The sequence below is a fragment of the Syzygium oleosum genome, unplaced genomic scaffold (genome assembly GCF_021117445.2).
Source record: "Syzygium oleosum isolate NSW1041296 unplaced genomic scaffold, Sole_v2.1 Sole_v2.32, whole genome shotgun sequence".
NCBI classification, from domain to species: domain Eukaryota; kingdom Viridiplantae; phylum Streptophyta; class Magnoliopsida; order Myrtales; family Myrtaceae; genus Syzygium; species Syzygium oleosum.
Window position 1 is genome coordinate 1,086,281 of NW_026607516.1, and position 24,657 is coordinate 1,110,937.

At 41.0% G+C, this 24,657-nt stretch overlaps 3 protein-coding genes across 3 annotated transcripts; all 3 read right to left on the reverse strand.

Moving 5' to 3' along the window:
- Positions 1-593: 593 nt before the first annotated feature.
- On the reverse strand, positions 594-4,006 carry LOC115667796 (phenylcoumaran benzylic ether reductase POP1-like). The gene is made up of 5 exons (XM_056304602.1): positions 3,724-4,006; positions 2,749-2,886; positions 1,571-1,811; positions 948-1,151; positions 594-856 (listed from the first exon to the last, which is right to left on the reverse strand). The coding sequence occupies exons 1-5, from the start codon at positions 3,889-3,891 to the stop codon at positions 690-692; spliced, it is 918 nt and encodes a 305-aa protein (XP_056160577.1). The 5' UTR covers positions 3,892-4,006; the 3' UTR covers positions 594-689.
- Positions 4,007-7,789: 3,783 nt separating this feature from the next.
- LOC130134692 (phenylcoumaran benzylic ether reductase POP1-like) lies at positions 7,790-11,278 on the reverse strand. The gene is made up of 5 exons (XM_056304601.1): positions 10,996-11,278; positions 9,965-10,102; positions 8,785-9,025; positions 8,159-8,362; positions 7,790-8,067 (listed from the first exon to the last, which is right to left on the reverse strand). Exons 1-5 carry the CDS (start codon positions 11,161-11,163, stop codon positions 7,901-7,903), a joined length of 918 nt encoding a protein of 305 aa, XP_056160576.1. The 5' UTR covers positions 11,164-11,278; the 3' UTR covers positions 7,790-7,900.
- A 7,860-nt stretch (positions 11,279-19,138) lies between these two features.
- LOC115685364 (phenylcoumaran benzylic ether reductase POP1-like) lies at positions 19,139-22,666 on the reverse strand. The gene is made up of 5 exons (XM_030610442.2): positions 22,368-22,666; positions 21,728-21,865; positions 20,309-20,546; positions 19,669-19,872; positions 19,139-19,565 (listed from the first exon to the last, which is right to left on the reverse strand). Exons 1-5 carry the CDS (start codon positions 22,551-22,553, stop codon positions 19,399-19,401), a joined length of 933 nt encoding a protein of 310 aa, XP_030466302.2. The 5' UTR covers positions 22,554-22,666; the 3' UTR covers positions 19,139-19,398.
- Positions 22,667-24,657: the final 1,991 nt, after the last annotated feature.

The window sequence follows — 24,657 nt, forward strand, 5'->3', positions numbered from 1 at the left end:
TAAGATAGTCTCTTTACCATTAAATGGAAAAGATTTTATGCTTAGATCATCCATTTGAAATTGCATTTTTACTTAATTTGTGAAGTTAACACGGTATTACGTCGAGTCGTTTAGGAAAAGGACAACGACGGGCTTCTCGAGTTTCAATTATGAGGAGATCTTCGAGGACATATAAAGTGTATGATTTCAGAAAAATATTGCACAAGTTTGAAGTATACATGATTGAGGACCTTGCAAAGTGACAAATAGCGGGCGTATTTTCAAAATGAGCATCAACTCTAGTCTCCTTTTACATGCTCCGCTTCGAGAATGAGAAAGGAAAAACTATACTTTTCACCCCTATACTTTGACCGCTTTTCTAATCAGGTCCCTCTACTTTTAATTTGTCTAATCAAGTCTTCTGCTAGACTGTGAGTTGAGAAACCCTCCGTCTTTTTTTTATTTATTTATAAGCTAGCCCCTAAACCCAAAACAACTCCCAATCAGAAGTAACTTCTCCAAGCACAGCACAGATGAGCACAGACCAAGTATTCAGAGTATGTCCTTATATCTGAAGGTCGTACACTGCCATGAGATGATCAGTGGGAGCGACGTTTCCCACTAGGATCCTAAGAAGCAGATTACTATACTATGTATGATTGCAAGCTGATGTGAGAAATCAAATCACGAAGCACAGTCAGTTTCGGCAATCAGACAAACTGATCAAGGTACTCAGCCACGGTGGTGTATTTGACATCGGGGTAGAGCTCCGAAGCTTCCACTCCGAACCACGGCTCAATCTCGAAGTTAGTTTGGTCTCCTTTCACAAAAATAGAATGGAGCATGGCCAATTCCAGATACTTTGGAGATTCCGCACCTGCAGTATGAGCAGACAAGTAGACCGATCGACGTCAAAAGGTTTAAATCTCGAGAGAATAGAGAAAATCTAACAGTAACGCATCTGTGACCTTGAATTTTCTTCAGAACTTGCTCCTCAGGAATATAAACCCTCTCCAGGGTCTTGCCGATCTTTCTCTCCCACAAAGACACGAGATCATTCATCGAGGAGGTGTTGGCAGGAGGTCTGATGAACAGAATTTTGTTCAAGGTCCTTGGATCATCCATGGCTTTGATGGTATAGGTGCCGATGTCATCCTCCCTGTTAAACACCACTGTATATTGACAGGGAGAATTTTAGAATTTGGCTTATAAACATATCGCAGAACCTTTGATCTTCCTAGAGTTACTTTCAGCTCACATTTAAAGAACTCTCTCAATAAATAGATTCATCAGAGACAAATGCATCCATACATTCTTTTCTCGACCAGATACATAAAGATAACCTTCTTAATATGCTGACCAGGTGGTATAGTGCCAAGATAACCAACATCACTTTCATATCATTTATTAGTCTCCGGAAGTGAAAACTAAAGGATGTAAAAAGCCCAACATCTCCAGATAGGGGAGTTGCCTGGAATTCTCAAGGTTCAAGAACTGCCCTCACTCTGATCACTGCTGTAATTAAATCGTAAAAATTGTACAGAAAGATCCCAACGAATCAGAATGCGTATTTCAATGAACTGCTTCTTACCTTTTGCATTACCATCCCCTAAGATGACAACTTTATCTCTAGAGGGAGCTGTGGCCCCGGGCTGTGCCAATGTAGAATGGTGCCAACCGGCAAGAAAGTTACAAGACACAAAGGTATACGGGATTCCCTCTTCCTCAACAAGGCGGCGAATGTCGGTATAGAAAGCAGCATAAAAAGTTCTTGCTGACTCCACAGCATGGGCACGATCCACATCACTTCCAAACACTGAAGGCAAGAATCTCTAAAAAGAAGAATAATCAAATCAGAATAAACATTTCTATCGGAAAGCAACGAAATTTAGAGCACATTCCCCTTATCCATCAAACTTATACGAGTTCAGGCAGAATAAAAAAAAACAAACTTATACAAGACTGAATTTCCTTTTTTTTCATTATGTTACTATAACAGAGTAAAAAATGATCATAAGTGAATCGATAAATTCAGCAATCAAGCAAATTCTACCCCAAGTACTATTAGAAAAATACAAGAAATGGAAAGTGAAGATTTACATGTTAGGCAGCAGCCAGATAACTCCGTCAAGTATAAAAAATGCAAACATGCTGCTTACTTGGACACTTTCACAAGCAGGTTAGTCCAGTGCCTTTTGGGATCATGCTGAGTTCCACTCATTGTTGACCGCCAACCACCGTAAGCAACAACAATTACTACTAAGCAATATCCCAGTGAGTGGGTTTAGGTAACATATATGCAACAATAATACTCCTGAAAAAGACCATTTCAAGGTTGAACTAGTTCGTGTTTCCCCCGAGTTCATGATCGAAGAGCTGGGAAACATGTCCACAGTCCAGATTGAGTGCTCGAAACTTCTTATGTTTTTCGGCTGACCTAGAGGAAACCCAAACGCACAGGTTCTGGATAAATAAAGCCTCCTGGAGCATGTGGGCAGCGCAATATCCACACTGTGCTATACTTGGAAGTGAAATTTCTCGAATTTCAATGACGACTTCTACACAAAGTCATGACCATTTAAGATGAAAAAAGAAGTGAAGTCTACAGATAGACAAGTCAACGCATCCCATTTCCTCAAAACGAAGCTCACAAGAAGAACGCAATGCACTTATACCAGAAGAAAAGAATTAAGCTAACACAGCAGTATCATCAGTCGAATGCTAAACGAACGATGATTACAAGGACAAAATTGATAGAAACAGCGCCACCTTTATATTCCCGACTGTTGTGATGGCAGCAACAGTCATGTATAGGACCTCTAGTGGTGTCTCGACAGTAGAGATTACCACATCAACCTGCCTAACCGCATTCAATAGAGTCTCTGGATGGTTTATACTTATGTCTCCCTGAGAATCAAATGACCGAGAGCATCAAAAAACAATCAACGAAGTCAGCAATCATAAACAAATCCTGTCTCAGCAGTGGGAAGACTAAGGAAAGGAGCAATTCATAATCCGATGAAGATAAGATGACAAATCAAAAAACGTAAAATACCACAAAAAATCCCAAACTATGCCACTTGTGACAAATTTATGCTGAACTTTTTTTTGTGATAAGAAAAATCTCAAATTATCTCACTTGTGACACGTTTACCCCACAATACTCCTGTTAAAAGGCATTTTCGCCTTTTTTCTTTTGTCTATTTTTGTTTCCTTTTTTTCGTTTCTCCTCTCTTCCCTCCGCCGGTTTTCGGTGCAACTTTCTCGCCAAACAACAAGCTACTATCCACAAAAGTCTGGTCCCCACATAGCCTGCCGATCTTCAAAAGGTAGTAACGAGGTATCTAAACACGGCATCCGTACGACAGGTCAGTGCACCTACCTAGCTATCGCTGTCTCATGAACAGCTAAAGCGTACGGAAGTTTCAACAAGATTTGTCTGAAAACGTGATCGTACGAATCAACATGCGAAGCTGAGATGATTCATCAGGCAGCGTGAAATTTCACCGACATACAAAGACGAAAACATCAGAAAACAGAAAGAGCAGCACCGAATCGCGACGCCACTCCATCGACTCGATCGAGCGACAGAGCTCGAGGCGGAAAAATCAACTCCGATCCTACGGCTGAAGGCATCTCTCCTCAGGACGGCGAACAAAGGTCAACGGCAGGCGACGCTTCGGTTCCTCAAAGCGGAACCAGATGCCGGAAACGAACGCGATGGCGCGGGAATAAGCTACTCACTTGAACTACATGGACGCCTAAGCTCGTGAAGCCTTGGACGAGGCTCGACGGAGCGGACTTCCCCACGAGAGCGAAGGTAGGGTGGCCGGACTTCGCGCTAGCCTCCACGATGAACTTTCCGATGAGCGCGGTGACGCCGATCACCAGGACCTTGCTCTTCTGGGCCATCGCGGCGGAGGAGGGGGTTTTCCACGGCGGAGTCGCTTTGCTTTTCCCGCCGAGCTTGCGCGGTCTCTGTAGCGACTCTGCTGTAACTTCTCGTTTGGGAGAGAGAGGGACAAGAGCGCGCTAAAATGCCGGGGGCCGGGGGGCTACTGCAGCCTGCAGGGAGCCATTATTTATATTAATGCCAGAAGGGCATAATCGTCTTTTCATCGAACTGTCTTTCCGGCGACTTGATTTTTCTTGATCTCTCATCCTTCGCTGGGAAATACGCACTTGAAACTAATTTTTGGGTTAATACCACTAAAAACTCTAAACTGGTACAGTTGTGATAATTTTACCCTAAATTATTTTTTTGACCACAAAAAACCCCAAACTGGTACATTTGTGATAAATTTACTCCAAACTATTTTTTTTACCACAAAAAATCCCGAACTAGTATACTTGTGACAATTTTACCCAAACTAATTTTTTAATATTATTTTTTATTCTTTCGAATTTTTTTATTAATTTTTTTTCATTTCATTTCATTTCTTTTTTTCCTTAATATTCTTCATCTTCAACCTCTAGCAGGTCGCCGGACCGGCGAGGTCGAGCCTTGCCAGCGGCCAGCGGGGCCGACCTCGCCGGCTTCCGCCTCTGGTTGGTCGCTGGTCTGGTGATCGGCCAGAGGTTGAAGACGAAGAATATTAAGGAAAAAAAGAAAAGAAAAGAAAAGAAAAAAAAATTAATAAAAAAATTCAAAAAAATAAAAAATAACATTAAAAAATTAGTTGGGGTAAAATTGTCACAAGTATACCAGTTTGGGATTTTTTGTGGTCAAAAAAATAGTTTGGGGTAAATTTGTCACAAAAGTACCAGTTTGGGGTTTTTTGTGGTCAAAAAAATGATTTGGAGTAAAATTGTCACAATTGTACCAGTTTAGGGTTTTTTGTGGTATTAACCCTTAATTTTTCTGTTACGTTTATCTTAAAATATTTTTTTTTTACTTTAAAAAATCTCAAACTGATATACTCGTATCATGATTTATCCAAACTAATTGTCAATATCACAAAAAAAATTCTAAAACTAGTATATTTATGATAAATTGATCAAAAATATTATGACAAAATTTGAGTAAATGTGACACGAATATACTTATTTTAGATTTGTTGTGCTGTTAGGTCTGGAAAAAATGGAAGAAAATCAAATATAAAGTACTTTTATGACGATGTTGTCTAATTTGAGAGATGATTTTACAGTTTTTGTGAAATGAGAAAAACTTAACTTACCAAATTTAAGTTTGGATGGTGTTAGAAATTTAAGTAATTCTAATTTTGAATGTTAGAAATACTGTTTAATTTAAATTATAGTTTGTTTTCTCAATTGATATTATCCTATTAAAATTTACCATGAATTTTCATGTAATTGATGACAAAAAAGTTGATACCACTTTTCAGGTTTACTTTTATCATATTAAAGAGGGAAAATTCCAATTAAGGACCCAAAGTGGGGTCAAATTCTCAAATAAGGACCCAAAGTGAATATTGTGTCAAATAAGGGCCTGAAATGCACAATTAGTCTCAAATAAGGACCCGAAGTGTCCAAAAAATCTCAAATAAGGACCTGGGTCCCCAGCCGGCCAAAATACCCGCCGGCCGGCGAGAAAGTTACTGTTCCGGCAACGAAACAGTAATTTTTCATTTTTTTATTGTTTTTTTCTTTTCCTTTTCCTTTTCTTTTTTTTTTCTTCTCTTCCTCCGCCGGCCATAGCCGGGGCCGGCGGAGGTCGCCGGCCTCAGGCGAGGCCGCCCTCGCCGAGATCCGGCGAGGGCTCGGCCCGCCCGGCGTCGGGCGAGGTCGCCTCGCCGGCGTGGGCGAGGCCGGCCTCGCCCCACGCCGGCGAGGGCGACCTCGCCGCAACCGGCGAGGCCGGCCTCGCCCGGACGCCGGCGAGGGCGACTCGCCCTGACGCCGGCGAGGCCGGCCTCGCCCGACGCCGGCGAGGGCGGCCTCGCCGGCAGCCGGCGGGGGCCGAGCCCTCGCCGGATCCGGCGAGGGCTCGGCCCCGCCGGCCGCCGGGCGAGGCTCGACCTCGCTCGCAACTAGCGAGGCCCGACCTCGTCAGAATCGGAGAGGCCGGCCTCGCCCGGCCCAGGCGAGGCGGCCCTCGCCCGACGCGGCGAGGGGCGGCCTCGCCTGAGGTCGGCGACCTCCGCCGGCCCCGGCTATGGCCGGCGGAGGAAGAGAAGAAAAAAAAAGAAAAGGAAAAGGAAAAGGAAAAGGAAAATAAAAAAACAAAAAAAAAAATGAAAGTTAATGTTCCAAGGTGCCGAACAATAACTTTTGCCCGGCCGGCGGGTATTTTGGCCGGCCGAGGACCCAGGTCCTTATTTGAGACTTTTTGGGCACTTCAGGTCCTTATTTGAAACTGATTGGGCACTTCAGGCCCTTATTTGACACAATGTTTACTTTGGGTCCTTATTTGAGAATTTGACTCCACTTGGGGTCCTTAATTGGAATTTTCCCTATTAAAGAATAAGAAAAAATGGTATGAGAGGACAAGGAGCTACTCCACATGCATATGCATACATGATATCATGGAGTTTCATAGTCGCTACATGATTGTTTTGAGGTGCAAATTACTTTTTAAATTTTTTGACTTCTACGCCCTGCAAGAGGCAGAGCAAAAATCTGAAAGTAAGTTAAGAGTCAGAGAATGACTGACAAAAAAAAAACGAAAACAGAAGAAAATCAAATATAAAGTACTTCGATAAAAAATAATTCTGTCTAGTTTGAGAGATGATTTATATTCTTGTGAAATAAGAAAATTTAACTCACCGAAAATAAGAAAATCTATATTTAAGTTTGGACGGTGCTAAAGATTTAAGTGATCGTAATTTTGAAAGGTTAGAGATTCTATTTAATTTTAATATTATGATTTTAATTCTCTATTGATATTAGATTATCATGACTCATAATGATTTTTCATGTAAATATTAATAAGGAAGAAGTTGAAACCATTTTAATCATCGTATGTAAAGATAAGTGAAAATGGTACGAAAGGGCAATGAGCTATTCGATCGTGCATGCACTTGCATGGATGTCATGATGTTTCATGGTCATTAAATGATTGTTTTGAGGGCGCTCAATCCTTTCCAAAGGAGGGCCGATCACGAGATTACTATTTTTAATTTGACCAACGCAAGATCTTTATGTTTTCAAATTCATAAGTTCTTGAAGAAAAGGAGACCTACCTTGTTAGATTGATTCCGTGATTTTTTTTGGGTAGGAAATTGATTCCATGATTAAAGAGTGAGTTGGATGCAAATACATTAAGCACATAATAAGATAGTCTCTTTACCATTAAATGGAAAAGATTTTATGCTTAGATCATCCATTTGAAATTGCAATTTTACTTAATTTGTGAAGTTAACAAGGTATTACGTAAAGTCATTTAGGAAAAGGACAACGTTGGGCTTCTCGAGTTTCAATTATGAGGTGAACTTCGAGGACATATAAAGTGTATGATTTCAGACAAATATTGCACAAGTTTGAAGTATACATGATTGAGGACCTTGTAAAGTGACAAATAGCGGGCATATTTTCAAAATGAGCATCAACTCTAGTCTCCTTTTACATGCTCCGCTTCGAGAATGAGAAAGGAAAAACTATACTTTTCACCCCTATACTTTGACCGCTTTTCTAATCATGTCCATCTACTTTTAATTTGTCTAATCAAGTCTTCAGCGAGACTGTGAGTTGAGGAACCCTCCGTCTTTTTTTTATTTATTTATAAGCTAGCCCCTAAACCCAAAACAACTCCCAATCAGAAGTAACTTCTCCAAGCACAGCACAGATGAGCACAGACCAAGTATTCATAGTATGTCCTTATATCTGGAGGTCGTACAGTGCCATGAGATGATCAGTGGGAGCGACGTTTCCCACTAGGATCCTAAGAAGCAGATTACTATACTATGTATGATTGCAAGCTGATGTGAGAAATCAAATCACGAAGCACAGTCAGTTTCGGCAATCAGACAAACTGATCAAGGTACTCAGCCACGGTGGTGTATTTGACATCGGGGTAGAGCTCCGAAGCTTCCACTCCGAACCACGGCTCAATCTCGAAGTTAGTTTGGTCTCCTTTCACGAAAATAGAATGGAGCATGGCCAATTCCAGATCCTTCGGAGATTCCGCACCTGCAGTATGAGCAGACAAGTAGACCGATCGACGTCAAAAGGTTTAAATCTCGAGAGAATAGAGAAAATCTAATAGTAACGCATCTGTGACCTTGAATTTTCTTCAGAACTTGCTCCTCAGGAATATAAACCCTCTCCAGGGTCTTGCCGATCTTTCTCTCCCACAAAGACACGAGATCATTCATCGAGGAGGTGTTGGCAGGAGGTCTGATGAACAGAATTTTGTTCAAGGTCCTTGGATCATCCACGGCTTTGATGGTATAGGTGCCGATGTCATCCTCCCTGTTAAACACCACTGTATATTGACAGGGAGAATTTTAGAATTTGGCTTATAAACATATCGCAGAACCTTTGATCTTCCTAGAGTTACTTTCAGCTCACATTTAAAGAAGAACTCTCTCAATAAATAGATTCATCAGAGACAAATGCATCCATACATTCTTTTCTCGACCAGATACATAAAGATAACCTTCTTAATATGCTGACCAGGTGGTATAGTGCCAAGATAACCAACATCACTTTCATATCATTTATTAGTCTCCGGAAGTGAAAACTAAAGGATGTAAAAGGCCCAACATCTCCAGATAGGGGAGTTGCCTGGAATTCTCAAGGTTCAAGAACTGCCCTCACTCTGATCACTGCTGTAATTAAATCGTAAAAATTGTACAGAAAGATCCCAACGAATCAGAATGCGTATTTCAATGAACTGCTTCTTACCTTTTGCATTACCATCCCCTAAGATGACAACTTTATCTCTAGAGGGAGCTGTGGCCCCGGGCTGTGCCAATGTAGAATGGTGCCAACCGGCAAGAAAGTTACAAGACACAAAGGTATACGGGATTCCCTCTTCCTCAACAAGGCGGCGAATGTCGGTATAGAAAGCAGCATAAAAAGTTCTTGCTGGCTCCACAGCATGGGCACGATCCACATCACTTCCAAACACTGAAGGCAAGAATCTCTAAAAAGAAGAATAATCAAATCAGAATAAACATTTCTATCGGAAAGGAACGAAATTTTAGAGCACATTCCCCTTATCCATCAAACTTATACGAGTTCAGGCAGAATAAAAAAAAACAAACTTATACGAGACTGAATTTCCTTTTTTTTCATTATGTTACTATAACAGAGTAAAAAATGATCATAAGTGAATCAATAAATTCAGCAATTAAGTAAATTCTACCCCCAAGTACTATTAGAAAAATAGAAGAAATGGAAAGTGAAGATTTACATGTTAGGCAGCAGCCAGATAACTCCGTCAAGTATAAAAAATGCAAACATGCTGCTTGCTTGGACACTTTCACAAGCAGGTTAGTCCATTGCCTTTTGGGAGCATGCTGAGTTCCACTCGTTGTTGACCGCCAACCACCGAAAGCAACAACAATTACTACTAAGCACTATCCCAGTGAGTGGGTTTAGGTAACATATATGCAACAATAATACTCCTGAAAAAGACCATTTCAAGGTTGAACTAGTTCATGTTTCCCACGAGTTCATGATCGAAGAGCTGGGAAACATGTCCAGAGTCCATATTGAGTGCTCGAAACTTCTTATGTTTTTTGGCTGACCTAGAGGAAACCCAAACGCACAGGTTCTGGATAAATAAAGCCTCCTGGAGCATGTGGGCAGCGCAATATCCACACTGTGCTATACTTGGAAGTGAAATTTCTCGAATTTCAATGACGACTTCTACACAAAGTCATGACCATTTAAGATGAAAAAAGAAGTGAAGTCTACAGATAGACAAGTCAACGCATCCCATTTCCTCAAAACGAAGCTCACAAGAAGAACGCAATGCACTTATACCAGAAGAAAAGAATTAAGCTAACACAGCGGTATCATCAATGGAATGCTAAACGAACGATGATTACAAGGACAAAATTGATAGAAACAGCGCCACCTTTATATTCCCGACTGTTGTGATGGCAGCAACAGTCATGTATAGGACCTCTAGTGGTGTCTCGACAGTAGAGATTACCACATCAACCTGCCTAACCGCATTCAATAGAGTCTCTGGATGGTTTATACTTATGTCTCCCTGAGAATCAAATGACCGAGAGCATCAAAAAACAATCAACGAAGTCAGCAATCATAAACAAATCCTGTCTCAGCAGTGGGAAGACTAAGGAAAGGAGCAATTCATAATCCGATGAAGATAAGATGACAAATAAAATAAGGAAAAATACCACCAAAAACCCTAATTTATGCCACTTGTGATAAATTTACCCTTAACTTTTTTTTGCGACACGAAAAATCTCAAATTATACCGTATGTAACATATTTACTTCATAATACTTTAATCTTATCGAAAGGCGTTTTCGTCTTTTTCCTTTTTCTGTTTTTCGTTGTTCTTTTTTTTTTCCTTCTTTTCTTTTCCTTCCGCCGCCATGGCGGAAGGAAGTCGGCGAGGACGGCTCTCGCCAGCGTGGGGGGTTTTCTGTGGTACTTTCCTGCCAAATAATAAGCTACTATCCACAAAAGTCTGGTCCCCACATAGCCTACCGATCTTCAAAAGGTTGTAACGAGGTATCTAAACACGGCAATCCGTAAGACAGGTCAGTGCAGCTACGTAGCTATCGCTGTCTCATGAACAGCTAAAGCGTACGGAAGTTTCAACAAGATTTGTCTGAAAACGTGATCGTGCGAATCAACATGCGAAGCTGAGATGGTTCGTCAGGCAGAGTGAAATTTCACCGACATACAAAGAAGAAAACATCAGACAACAGAAAGAGCAGCACCGAATCGCGACGCGACTCCATCGGCTCGATCGAGCGACAGAGCTCGAGACGGAAAAATCAACTCCGATCCTACGGCTAAAGGCATCTCTCCTCAGGACGGCGAACAAAGATCAACGGCAGGCGACGCCTCGGTTCCTCGAAGCGGAACCGGACGCCGGAAACGAACGCGATGGCGCGGGAATAAGCTACTCACTTGAACTACGTGGACGCCTAAGCCGGTGAAGCCTTGGACGAGGCTCGACGGAGCGCACTTCCCCACGACAGCGAAGGTAGGGTGGCCGGACTTCGCGCTCGCCTCCACGATGAACTTTCCGATGAGCGCGGTGACGCCGATCACCAGGACCTTGCTCTTCTCGGCCATCGCGGCGGAGGAGGGGGTTTTCCACGGCGGAGTCGCGGTGCTTTTCCCGCCGAGCTTGCGCGGTCTCTGTAGCGACTCTGCTGTAACTTCTCGTTTGGGAGAGAGAGGGAGAAGAGCGCGCTAAAATGCGGAGGCAGGTTCTACAGGGAGCCACTATTTATATTGATGCCAGAAGGGCATAATCGTCTTTTCATCGAACTGTCTTTCCGGCGACTTGATTTTTCTTGATCTCTCATCCTTCGCTGGGAAATACGCACTTGAAATTAATTTTTCTGTTACGTTATCCTAAATTAATTTTTTTTATTCCAAAAAATCTTAAATTGATATATCCGTATCATAATTTACCCAAACTAATTATCTGTGTCGCAAAAAAAATTCTAAAACTAGTATATCTATGACAAATTGATCAAAAATGTTAAGGCAAAATTTGGATAAATGTGATACGAATATACTTATTTGAAATTTTTCGTGGTGTTAACTCTCGAAAAAAATGGAAGAAAATCAAATATAAAGTACTTTTATGACGATGTTGTCTAATTTGAGAGATGATTCATAGTTTTTGTGAAATGAGAAAAACTTAACTTACCAAATTTAAGTTTGGATGGTGTTAGAAATTTAAGTAATTCTAATTTTGAATGTTAGAAATACTGTTTAATTTAAATTATAGTTTCTTTTCTCAATTGATATTATCCTATTAAAATTTACCATGAATTTGCATGTAATTGATGACAAAAAAGTTGAAACCACTTTTCAGGTTTACTTTTATCATATTAAAGAATAAGAAAAAATGGTATGAGAGGACAAGGAGCTACTCCCACATGCATATGCAGGCATGATATCATGGAGTTTCATAGTCGCTATATGATTGTTTTGAGGTGCAAATTACTTTTTAAATTTTTTGGCCAACAAAAGATTATTTTATAAATAATTCATAACTTCTTGAAGAAAGAAGAATAACCTTGTTAGATTGATCAATTAACTAAATAGTGAGGTGATGCAAGTAAATTAGGCATATATTATAACGATAATCTCTTTATCATTAAATGTGAAAGATTTAATGTTTAGACCATTTATTCGAAATTGAAATTGCAATTTACCGATTGTGTTTGTTTAGCAGTGAAAGGTTTTTTGGAATTTGTCTTTCATAATTCACATTTTTGGATACCGAAAATGGATGAACTAACGAAATACCATTTGCGATAAAGGAAAACATCCACGCTAAAAAGGGAGGAAGCTTTTCTCTACCCTCCGAAGAGGAGATCATTGCCAAGTTAATAACCAACCAAGAGTTGAAAATGATATCGGGATAAAGCATTTTTCTTGGACTTGAATTTTTTTTTGTTTGGGAAAACTTCATCATAAAGGAAAACCGTTTTCGGAAAAATCACTTTTTAGGAAAATGTTTTATTCCTTTCAGATTAGGAAATTCAATTTCCTAACGTTATACATGCATATTTTCTTTGACAGGAAATGATTTTTCCGTTAATCGATAATTTTCAATCAACCAACCGCACAAAAGTCAAATAAGCTAATTTACGGGAAAATCTTTCACTCAAAGAAACACATCGTTAATTTGTGAAGTCCACACGGAATCGCACAAACACCGCCTTATCGGTTTCTCGACAAGAAAAGGACACAAGAGTCCATAGGAATTTGGTTCGAGAGCTGTCCCAGCTTCATCGAGCATTTGCCTTTTGTTTTCTTCGTGTTTGTTCCCTGCCTATAAGGGTCCTTGAACATTAACAATGACCTAACATCGTGAGATATTCATCACTCGGATTAAACTTCTTATTCTTTAAGTTCATCCTTAATCAAACTCACAACAGAGATTTCATCCTTGCTCACTTAAGAAATAGATCTGCTAAGTAAATCCAAAGTTTCAATTACGAGGAGATTTTCGAGGACATATGAAGTATTTGATTTTGCGATAATGGTCGCCAACAGACAATTTAAACATGGAAAACTACTTACTCTAATGCAAAATGATCTTTTAGTCCAAGACTACGAAGCCGAGTGTTGAATTATCAAAAATCATTAGTGGCTCCAATTCAAAACCCACGCGGACGACATAAAATGTATTATTGAAAGGATTTTACTAACATAATAGTTTTTGGGCTACTATAAAAACATTATATTGTGAATCCCAAATTTTTGAACGAGTTGACTAGAAAAAGAAATTCATGAAAAAGTGTACGCTACAATAATTTTTAATTAATTATTAATTTTTTTTATCTGAAACAGGTTATTAATTTCATAATTAATTAATAATAGACTTTCTCCGATCTTTTGTTGAAATAAAATAAAATTGATTTGAGTTATTGAATTGTCAACACCTCTTTGAACAGAAAACCTATGCCTAGCTAAAGGGACAAGCATTAAATTCCTTCAGATGACAAATTGAAGAAGGGATGCAATATTTTCCTCGCGCAGCAGCTTTTTGTAACCATGACTGCTGCGAAGTCAAGGAGTTGGCCACGAGCAAATGCAGTACGAGCTTCAGATCAGAGAAAGAGAAGAGAGGTTGCGCGTACGTGAGGGAGAGAAAAATAAAAGAAGTGGAGAGTGTGCTTTTGTATAAGCAAGTTTTGCTTTTAAGTGTTTTGTGTATGGTGTCAGAAAGTATATTATAATAGTTGAGCGAAACAACATATATATACTTGTGATGCAATTTGGTATAATAAATGTGTCTTGAGTTGTATATTATAAATTCTCGTTTTACCACCACCACAATGTTTTCGCAACCCAACAATTGATATTAGATTTCCGCTCAACTGCAACTTCCAAAGCTAAATGAAAGAAATTTTAACAACTGATTTGTCCAGACGAAGATTCTTTTCAAATCATAATATTTATGGAATCTAATGGAGAATGGTTACACTGAAGTGGCCATGCTGAAGCATTCAATGCATTAATAAAGGAGGATAAAGATTCATTGGTGGAGTCCCGAAAGAAGGATAACAAACATTGTATGCAATCATTCAAGCCGTGGAGGAAATAATATTTGAAAAGATATCTAGTGCAAAGACCACAAAAGTGGGGTACAAAGACGATGGTCGTGTCAAACGGGTGTGACTTCAAACACTTGGAAGTGATTTTAAGTCTTTACGCACGAATGACTTTAAATCAATCTCTGCATATTTAATCGTGTGCAGACCATTGTTAAACAATTGAGGATTAATGGTGAAGAACTCCAATAAGTACACGTTGTGGAAAAAATCTTAAGGTCTTTGACTAAAAGATTTGACTATGTTGTCACAGAATCGAGGAAGGGCAAGATGTGCCAATGTGCCAGCCTTGGCGTTGGAGTGGTTAATGGGTTCATTGTACTCGCATGAGTAAAGAATGAAACAAAAATCCACCCATTCGAATCCCGAGCAAGCATTGCAAAGTCAGCTTGGTAATCAAGCCCAGAAGTCTTTCAAGGTGGAAGATGTGACATCCCAAAATGCCACGTGCGACACGTATCTTTTTTTTGTTATAATTCGTAATAATTAATAGCATGCGAAAGACAATAAAATATTCACAACATCCCATACGAGAAATTCCTTAATATTAATTAATATACATATGCATTTATATTAGGGAAATTTTCAATTTGGGGTCTAAAGTGAGCCCATTTTCTCAAAATGGGGTCCTGTCAGTCTCAAAATGGGGTCCCAAGTGCCTAATCAGCCTCAATTTGTCACGGGTTCGCTACTGGCCAAATAGTCACCGGCGAGTTTTTTTGTTCGGGTGGCCGGAACAGTAATTTTTACTTTTTAATTTTTTTTTTTTTTTCTTTCTCTATGGCGGCGAAGGCGCCCTCACCAAGCCGGGAGGGCCGCCCGCGAGGGCCGCCAGCCTTCCCCGACGGCCTCGCCCGACGCCCGCAGGCAGGGTTGCCCTCGCCGACGTCGGGAAGGCCGGGCGGCCTCGCCCGACGCCGGCAAGGGCAACCTCGCCCGGGCGGCGAGGCGACCTCGCGGCTGCCGGGCGAGGGCCGCCCTCGCCTCTGGCCGGGCGGGCGAGGGCCGCCTCACCTCGACCGGGCCGGCGAGGGCCGACCTCGCCCGCCAAGCGAGGTTGCCCTAGCCGACGTCGGGAAAAGCTAGGCGGCCCTCGCCCGACACTGGCAACGACGACCCTCGCTAGATCCGGCGAGGGCACCGCGTCGGCCACATGATCGACAGGAGCTAGAGCACGCCAAGGGCCGCCCAGCCTTCCTCGACGTCGGCGAGGGCAAGGGTCGCCCTCGCCTCGGCTGGAGGGTTGCCCTCGTCGGCGTCGAGCGATGGCCGCCTAGCCTTCCCTGACGTCGGCGAGGGCAAGGGTCCCCGACGCTAGCGAGGCAGCCTCCGCCGGCCATAGAGAAAAGAAAAAGCAAAAAAATATTAAAAAGTAAAAATTACTGTTCGGCCACCGAATGCGAAAAACCGCCGCCGGTGACTATTTGGCTGGACGGCGAACTCGTGTACCAAATTGAGACTGATTGGACACTTGAGCACCTCATTTTGAGACGACAGACTGACCCCATTTTGAAAAAATGGGCTCACTTTGGACCCTAAATTGAAAATTTCCCTTTATATTAATACCACTAGTTAAAATCTTGACATAGTATTCAAACAAAACACAATTACGTAACAATGTTCTGGGAAGGGCTGGGTCACCTAAAATCATCATGCCACTCCTGCTCCAAAAATTTGCCTATACAAAAGTCAAGATATTCGCTAACGATTGACAACCTCGCCTATTGATATGTCGCCATCACTATTAAAGCCCTAAGGCAGCCGAAGTAACTCACTGCAAATGTTGAAGTACCAAGCTACTAATCGATGGGGAGCCCACTCTAGTAACCCCATGACGACCTGTACGATAGAACTACCCAGTATATACTATTGCCAATTCAGAGACAAGCATATCTTGGTATTCACACTCAAAATACACATGAACTCCAAACCGTATTATTGGAAGGTGATTCATCCTGCAGATCTGAAATAAAAAAGTGAACCGAAGCCTAGTAAATGAAATATCTAAACCACTCATCCTGATATCAACAAACAAACGTAAGTTTAAGACAAGTGGATGTAGAAGCAAATGCTCTATCTTCCCTATCATGATATGCCAATGGAAACCATTAACAACATTATATAAGATGGTTCTTTCAAATGCAAGAGAATGGCATAACATATTGTCATGCACGATTATCACCAATTAGTTCATGATATAATAATTATCTGCATTTATATTGATTACTTGATATTTACAAGGAGTTGTGAAAAGATATTTACAGAATTTAGGGAGGCTATGACTAGCTATGACTAGCCAATACGAGATAACAAATTTGGGGTTGATGTCCTCTTGGCCTTGAAGTGATTATATTCATTTCACATAAAAAATATGCAAATGATACTTGAAGCAATAAGTGGTGGAATGGCTCAGACCAATTTGGACTCCAGTAGCAGAGCGGTTGGAACTAAAGAGAGAAGGAACGGATGAACCGATTATGATTTCTTTCATGGATCAGGAGCAATTTCTTGGTTATCGAAAAAATAGCAAGTTGTTACACTCTTGACAGTTGAAGCTGATTACATGACATTAGCTTCGGTAGCATGTGTAGGATAATTTGTGAATACATGAACAAAAAGTTCCTACCATGCAACAATAAATTGGCTATTGCATTAGCCAAGAATCCTATTTTTTATTGTAGGAGCAAACACATCGATATTAAGTATCACAATATTCATGAGCAAGTAAAAAATGATGAGATAGAGCTTAATTTCTGCAAATTGAAATATTAGATGGCAAATATTTTGATGAAATCATTGAAAGTGAATTCTTTCAAAAATTTAAAGATGATACTTGGGGGCGCATGAATATACCATTCTCGTGTCCGGAATTATTTCGAACAGAAATGATTTTTTTTTATTCTTGTGCTGAAATAATTTCTCGAAAGCATTTGAAGGCGTTTGATAAACCGTCCAAAATTTCTATTCCTAGAAAAGAACGTAAATGCGTTTGAGTAACTACACAAAATTTCTTTTTATTAATAATATTTTGAATTGTTTAATTTTTTTTTCTTTCTACCCATTTTCTTCTTTGCCATGGCCATGGCATGGCGCGGGGGGGGGGGGGCCCCCCCCCCCCCCCCCCCCCCCCCCCCCCCCCCCCCCCCCCCCCCCCCCCCCCCCCCCCCCCCCCCCCCCCCCCCCCCCCCCCCCCCCCCCCCCCCCCCCCCCCCCCCCCCCCCCCCCCCCCCCCCCCCCCCCCCCCCCCCCACCCCCCCCCCCCCCCCCCCCCCCCCCCCCCCCCCCCCCCCCCCCCCCCCCGCCCCCCGCCCCCCCCCACAAAAAAAAAAAAAAAAAAAAAAAAAAAAAAAAAAAAAAAAAGAAAAAAAAAAGATTTAAAGCATTTTGTGATTTCTTTTAAAAAATTTAAAGATGATATTTGATGTTGTTGATTTTCAAAATAAATTTTAAGGGAGGCGGATGAAATACAATAAATTTGATTTGGGCTTTTGAATTGTCAACACCTCCTCTTGAAATCAATACCAAACCTATGGCTAGCTAGGGGGACAAGCATTAAATTCCTTGAGAAGACAGATTAAAGGAGTGTTGTTCACAATCTCAAGTGAATCTTGGTTCTTGACTTCAATTTATTCGTCTGTAATATTTTCCTCGTGCAGCAGCTTTTGTACTCATGCCTGCCCACCAGTGCTCTATAAATAGAGTTCTATGCTAAGTTTAGGAGCGAGCAGCCTGAGCTTCATAATAGAGAGAAAAGAGAGGCTGCTCGTATGTGAGGGGGTGAAAAGTAAAAGGATATATATAATAGAAATTCTAAAATTTATTACAAAAATATAATTGAGTCTTAAAATTTATAAAAAATGCAATTGAGTCATAAAATTTATCAAATTGATTCAATTGAATCATAAAGTTAACACTGTCTAATTAATTAACGGAAAATGTTGATGTGGCACTAGCGCATCGTATTTTATTACTTTTCTTGAGACATGTGGCGTTCAACAAGCGCCACGTCAAAAAAAGTTAAAGAAATATAAAATAAATTAGAAAAAGCTAAAAGTTTAAAGAGAGAGAGAGAGAGAGAGAGAGAGAGAGAGAGAGAGAGAGCCACAACCCGCAGCTGCGGCAGTAGCCAAGCTCTTGCTGGTGGTCGCCGCGACAGCCGTCGGGAAGGGCCGGCGGAGGCCCCCTAGGCCTTCTTGAAGCCCAGAGACCCTCGTTGGCCTCGGGCGAGGCCCCAATCTGGGGGAGGGCGCAACCCTCACTTAGATCTGGGGGGAGGCCTGCAGGCCCTCGCCGGGGCCTTGCTCGGGGCCGGCGAGGGTCATCAGGCTTCGGAAAGGCTCAAGCGACCTCCGTTGGCCCTTCTCAGTAGCTATGGCGGCGGCCACTGGCTAGGGCTTGGCTACCGCCACAGCCGCTGGTGGGACTTTTTTTCTTTTTTCTTTTTATTTTTTTATAATTTTTTTATAATTTTTTAATTTTTCTGACGTGATGCTTATTGGACACCACATCATCGTCACATGTCTCAAGAAAGTAGTAAAATATGACACGTCAGTATTTTTCGTTAGTAAATTAGACGGTATTAACTTTATGACTCGATTGAACCAATTTGATAAGTTTTAGGACTTGATTACATATTTGTAAGTTTTAGGACTCAATTATACTTTTATGACAAGTTTTAGGACTTATACCGCATATATCCCAAAAGTAAAGTAAAAGAAGGTGAGAGTGTGCCTTTTTATAAGCAAGTTTTTCCGAGTGTCTTGTTAGTGGTGTGAGAAAGTATATTGTAATAATCGTGTGAGACTATATTTTATTTGAGTGTTATGCTTGTACTGAAATTTGGTATAATAAGTGTGTCATGAGTTACCTTGTACGGCAAATTGGTATAATAAGTGTGTCATGAGTTACCTGTTGCAAATTCTCGTTTTTCCACCACCGCAACGTTTCCGCAGCCCAATACGCATAATATACGGAAATAGAGACACCCCTCTTTCTTTTAGCTTTGCCCATAAACCAAAATCAACTCCAATAGAGAAGTAACTTCTCCAAGCGCAGAATAGATGCACACATATTCAATATTCATAGCATGTCCTCATATTTGGAGGTTGTACATGCCGTGAGATGATCGGCGGGAGCGACATTTCAGACTAGGATCCTGACAAGCAGAATCCTATATCGTTCATGATTCAAGCTGATGGGAGAAATTACCAAGCACAGTTGGTTTCAATTATCAGACAATCTTATCAAGGTACTGATCCACGGTCGTGTATTTGACATCGGGGTAGAGCTCTGAAGCTTCCACTCCGAACCACGGCTCAATCACAAAGTTGGTTTGGTCTCCTTTCACAAAATTAGAATGGCATATGGCCAATATCACATTGAGTGGAAATACCGCGTCTGCAATATGACGGGACAAGTAGAACGATCGATGTCAGAAGCTTTAAATCTTGGAGAAGAGAAAATTTCACATGCTTAAACCTAATAGAAATGCATCCCTAACCTTGAATGTTCTTCAGCACCTGCTCCTCCGGAACATACACCCTCTCCAGGGTCTTGCCGATCTTTCTCTCCCACAAAGACACGAGATCATCCATCGAGTAGGTGTTGGCAGGAGGTCTGATGTACAGAGTTTTGTTCAAGGTCCTTGGATCATCCATAGCTTTGATGGTATAGGTGCCAATGTCATCCTCCTTGTTAAACACCGCTGTAAATTGACGGGGAGAGTTTTAGAATTTGACTAATAAATGAAGTACAGAGCCACCACTCTCCCTAGAATTACTTTTGGCTTGCATTGAAGAAGAATCCTCTCGGTAAACAGATTCATCAGACAAATGGCAGACAAATGCATCCGTATGTTCTTTTCTCAACCAAATACATAAAGATAACCTTCGTGATCTGCCGACTAGGTGGTATTGTGTCAAGTTCAACCACATCACATTCATATCATCGATTAGTCTCTGAAAGTGAAAGACTAACTAATGGATGTAAAAGGCCTAACATCTCCGGACAGGGAAGTTGCCTGGATTCCTCAAGCTTCAAGAACTGCCCCTCACTCTGATCACTACGGTAATTAAATCGTGAAAAATGCACAGAAAAATATTAACTAATTAAAATGCGCATTTCAACAGATTGATTCTAACCTTTTGCATTTCCATCCCCTAAGACAACAACGCTATCTCTAGGGGGGGCTGTAGCCCCGGGCTGAGACAATGTCAGAAGGTAGTAACCTGCAAAAGAGTTAGAAGACACATATGTATAAGGGATTCCCTCGGCCTCAACAAGGCGGCGGATCTTGGCCTTGATAGCAAATCCAGTTTTTGCTGGCTCCACAGCATGGACACGATCCACATCATTTCCAAACTCTGAAGGCAAGAATCTCTAAAACGAAAATTAATTGAATCAAAAGAAACATTTTCATTAGAAAGCAAGAAAAAACTAGAGTATAAGCCCCTCATCCAATAAACTTACATGAGTTCTGGCAAAAAAAGAAACCAAACTTATATGAGACTGAATTTCACTTTTTTTCTTCAATATGTGACTGGAACAGAGCAAAAAAAGAAAACAAACTTATGTGAGACTGAATTTCACTTTTTTTTTTCAAGATGTCACTATAACAGAGTAAAATGATTATAAGTGAATCAATAGAAGCAATTAAGTGCTATTAGAAAAGTAGAAGAAAAAAAAAAGTGAAGATTTAATTGTTAGGGCAATAGCCAGATAACTCTGTCAAGTATAAAACATGCAAAGATGCAGCTTGCTTAGACACTTTCACAAGAAATAAAATATCAGGTAAGTCCATTGCCTTAGGTGAGCATGCTGAGCTCCACTCATTATCGACCGTCAACCCCCCAAAGCAACAACTACTAAACTATCCACTAACTGGGTTTTGGTAACTTATTTGCTACAATAACAATACTACCAAAAAAGACCATTTGAAGGATTAAGTAGTTCGTGTTTCCCATTCACAGTCAAAGAGCTGGGTAGATGACCATAATCCGTATTGAGTGCTAGAAACTTTTACTTTTCTCGCTGACCTAGAGGGAACCCAACCACACAGGTTCTGGATAAATAAAGGTCCCTGGAGTATGTGGGTAGCCCAATATCAGGCGCGAGTTTGGCATCGAAGAACCTTTTTGGTTGTGTAAAGATGTAGATCTCCAAGTAAATACATATGCATATGTATGAAATCATGTAGATAAGGTACATCGCGCATCCACGATGACATAATTTCCTACCCAACTGAATCCATCAAAAAGCAATAGTGTGCATTTAGAGTAGGCCACTTAAAACCCCGCATCATCCTATACTTGGATTTGAAACAGTTATCCTCCAATTTCACTGATGACATCTACACAAAGTCGTGACCATTTAAAAAGGAAAGAAGTGAGGTCTACAGATAAATAAGTCAATCCATCCCATTTCATCAAAGCAAAGCTCAAAAGGAGAAGGCGATGCACTTATACCAGAAGAAAAGAATTAAGCTAACACCAACCTATATCATCAGTCAAATGCTAAACGAACAATAGTAACTTGGACGGAATTATTATAAAAAGCACGACCTTGATATTCCCGGCTGCTTTGATGGCAGCAACAATCTTGTGTTGGTCCTCTAGTTGTGCATGATGCCCCACGGCAGAGATTACCACATCAACCTGCGTAATCGCATTCAACAGACTCTCCGGGTCGTACATGTCTCCCTGAGGATCAAATAATCAAGAGAGCATGGACAAAACAATCAATAAAGTCAGTCAGCAATCATCAACAAATCCTATTTTGTCCATATAACGCTCGTCCACTCATTGCCTACCATGACAACTGAATAACAGGTCAGCCAAATTTACTTCCATATAAAGATTCATCCACACAGTACCTAAGATATGGAAGTTTCATAAGATTTGTCTGAAAATGTGCTCGTTCGCATCAGCACGCGAAGCTGAGATAACTCGTCAGCTAGTGTGAAAACGAGAGGAAGAATGTTTCTAATTCCACCAGAGGAGAGAAAGAGAAACGCCCAATCGTAACGCGACTCCATCGACTCGATCTTGCGAAAGATTGAGATAAGCATCAGCTCCGATTCTACGGCTGAAGACATTGCTCGGAACGACGAACAAGATCAACGGCGGGTGACGCTTCGATTCCTCATCGAAGCAGCACCAGATGTGGGGAAACGAACACGATCGCACGGGAATTGCTACTCACCTGGACTACATTCACGCCTAAGCTCTTGAAACCTTCGTCGATTTCGGCCTTGGCGGGGTCGGAGAGAGTGGACTCCCTCACGAGAGCGAAGGTCGGGTGGCCGGACTTAGCGCTCGCCTCCACGATGAACTTTCCGATGTATCCAGTGCCTCCGATCACCAGAACTTTGCTCGTCTTCTCGGCCATCGGAGAGTTGTCACGGCGGAGTCGTCGGTTTTTCCCGGCGAACTCGATCGGTGTCGGTAGTGACCGGTGCTGTTAACTGTCGAGAGAGCGCTAAAAAGCGGGGCTCTTGCCTTCATGACGGAACGTTATCCCGGAAGGGCATAATTGTCTTTTCGTCGAAATGATTCTTCTTGTCGCTATCATCCTCCGCTGGAAAAAGGGCCCATGGAAATTGCGAAAATGAACAGAAGATAAACGTTTTTGTCTAGCTTCAGATATGATTTAAATTCTTGTGAAATAATATAAATTTAACTTACCAAAAAATAAAGAAAATTCAATTTTGATGGTGCTATAGAATTTAAGTAATCGTAAATGTGAAATGTTAGAGATCCCATTCAGTTCAGGCTTAATCCATCGTGAATGTTCTTACATGAGATGCCGCATCAGGCAATGGTTAGGCCATATAGTCGTACTTGGTCGAGCCATTTTGTCAAGAGTACTACCAGAGTTACTAAAAGTGTCACTAAAGAGTTCTCGCTAAATGGTGTTCGCAATATCTATGGCCTTAGGCAAAGTGCGCGACTTCATTTAATTCATGCATTGTGCGCGCGCGAGGCGATCTCTTTGAGTTTTGAAAAACTCAATTGCATTAAGAATGAAGAAGGCGGGCATTGTTGGCAAGTACAGAAAGGATCTTGGTGATCTTATAAGCAACTTTTGGGTGCAAATAGCTGATTATAGAACTAATACATGGCATCGACCATGCCTCGTGAATTATAGGCATTGGTTTTGGAAAGATGTGGATATGAAAGTCGGATCGAAGACCTCTGTCGATGAACTTGGATATGATGAAATAGTGTAGAGGCCTATTAGCATTGCTTCCTTTCTGATTTAACTCTATGATGTATAAGGCCTAACGGGGGGTAAATTTATTACAGATGTACTAATTTAGGGTTTTACTTCTCTGCTTGTCACAGATTTATCAATTTGTGATTTTTCATGATATGAATCTAATTTAATGGAGGATAAAGTTGTCACATATATACCAGTTTGAAGTTCTTCATGGTATTAACCCAAAAGAATAAACCAATTAGTTTAGCTTAGTTGTGGTTTACTTGTCCCCATTTCAACCGGAACACTGTTAAACAACTTGACGTAGCGTTCAGCAAATAATTCAAGCAAAACCTTGCTTAGAGAGAAAAATCTCGAAATTCAATATTGATGATAATAATGTTCACCTCAAAACAAACCCTAAACACCCTTTTATAGGGGTTAAACCTAATTACAATAGGAAACCTAATCATAATAGGAAAGTTACCTAATCTGAATTAGAAACCTAATCATTATAGGAAAGTTAATAAGTATCAAATAGCAAAATTACAAAAATGACCTTTAAAATTAACTCATAAAAAATACTAAAATAATAGGAAAAAAAACCATCTAATCGCATTACCGTTTCGCTTTTCGTTTGGACTTCTGTTTGTCCAATCGGTCCAGAAACGCACCACTAATAAATTCCGCATTATTCTCCTCCACTTGAAAAGAACTCGTCCTCGAGTTAAAATCAGGATCTGGATATAACGGCTCTGTGGACTCATGAAATGGTGACAAATCAGCAACATTAAAAGTGTTGGATATGCCCATGCTATGTGGAAGGTCTCTAACATAAGCATTATCGTTGATCTTCTTGCTGATAGCGTAAGGTCCACACTTCTTTGGCTGTAATTTACTGTAAGATCCAGCTGGTAATCGCTCTTTACGAAGAAAAACCGTGACTTGATCACCTACCGCAAACACCTGCTTCCGCTTGTGCTTATCTGCTCCAGCTTTATACTTCTGATTAGCTTCCTCTAGCTTCTGTTTGACTTCATGATGCACTTCCACAATCTGTTTAGCCATATGATCCGCTGCTACACTTTTATCCGCTTGCTTAGGCAACCTGTACCAAATCCAGTATCTTTGAGGCGCCTTTGTATAAACAACGAAAAAAGGCGACCGCCAATAGAACTATGTTGCATTATTATAAGCAAACTCGCTTGTGATAAAGCAACATCCCATTGCTTCGGCTTATCTCCACAAATGCTTCGAATCAAGTTTCCCAGAGTTCTATTAACCACCTCTGTTT

Excerpts from the sequence above, each read along its gene's own strand:
- LOC115667796 (XM_056304602.1), bottom strand. The coding sequence starts at position 3,891 with ATGGCCCAGAAGAGCAAGGTCCTGGTGATCGGCGTCACCGCGCTCATC. Across the intron at positions 2,887-3,723 it reads TAGGCGTCCATGTAGTTCAA|GGAGACATAAGTATAAACCA; the intron begins GTGAGTAGCTTA and ends TTTGATTCTCAG. Across the intron at positions 857-947 it reads AGTTCTGAAGAAAATTCAAG|GTGCGGAATCTCCAAAGTAT; the intron begins GTCACAGATGCG and ends CTCATACTGCAG.
- LOC130134692 (XM_056304601.1), bottom strand. The coding sequence starts at position 11,163 with ATGGCCGAGAAGAGCAAGGTCCTGGTGATCGGCGTCACCGCGCTCATC. Across the intron at positions 10,103-10,995 it reads TAGGCGTCCACGTAGTTCAA|GGAGACATAAGTATAAACCA; the intron begins GTGAGTAGCTTA and ends TTTGATTCTCAG. Across the intron at positions 8,363-8,784 it reads AGGGGATGGTAATGCAAAAG|TGGTGTTTAACAGGGAGGAT; the intron begins GTAAGAAGCAGT and ends GTCAATATACAG.
- LOC115685364 (XM_030610442.2), bottom strand. The coding sequence starts at position 22,553 with ATGGCCGAGAAGACGAGCAAAGTTCTGGTGATCGGAGGCACTGGATAC. Across the intron at positions 21,866-22,367 it reads TAGGCGTGAATGTAGTCCAG|GGAGACATGTACGACCCGGA; the intron begins GTGAGTAGCAAT and ends TTTGATCCTCAG. Across the intron at positions 19,873-20,308 it reads AGGGGATGGAAATGCAAAAG|CGGTGTTTAACAAGGAGGAT; the intron begins GTTAGAATCAAT and ends GTCAATTTACAG.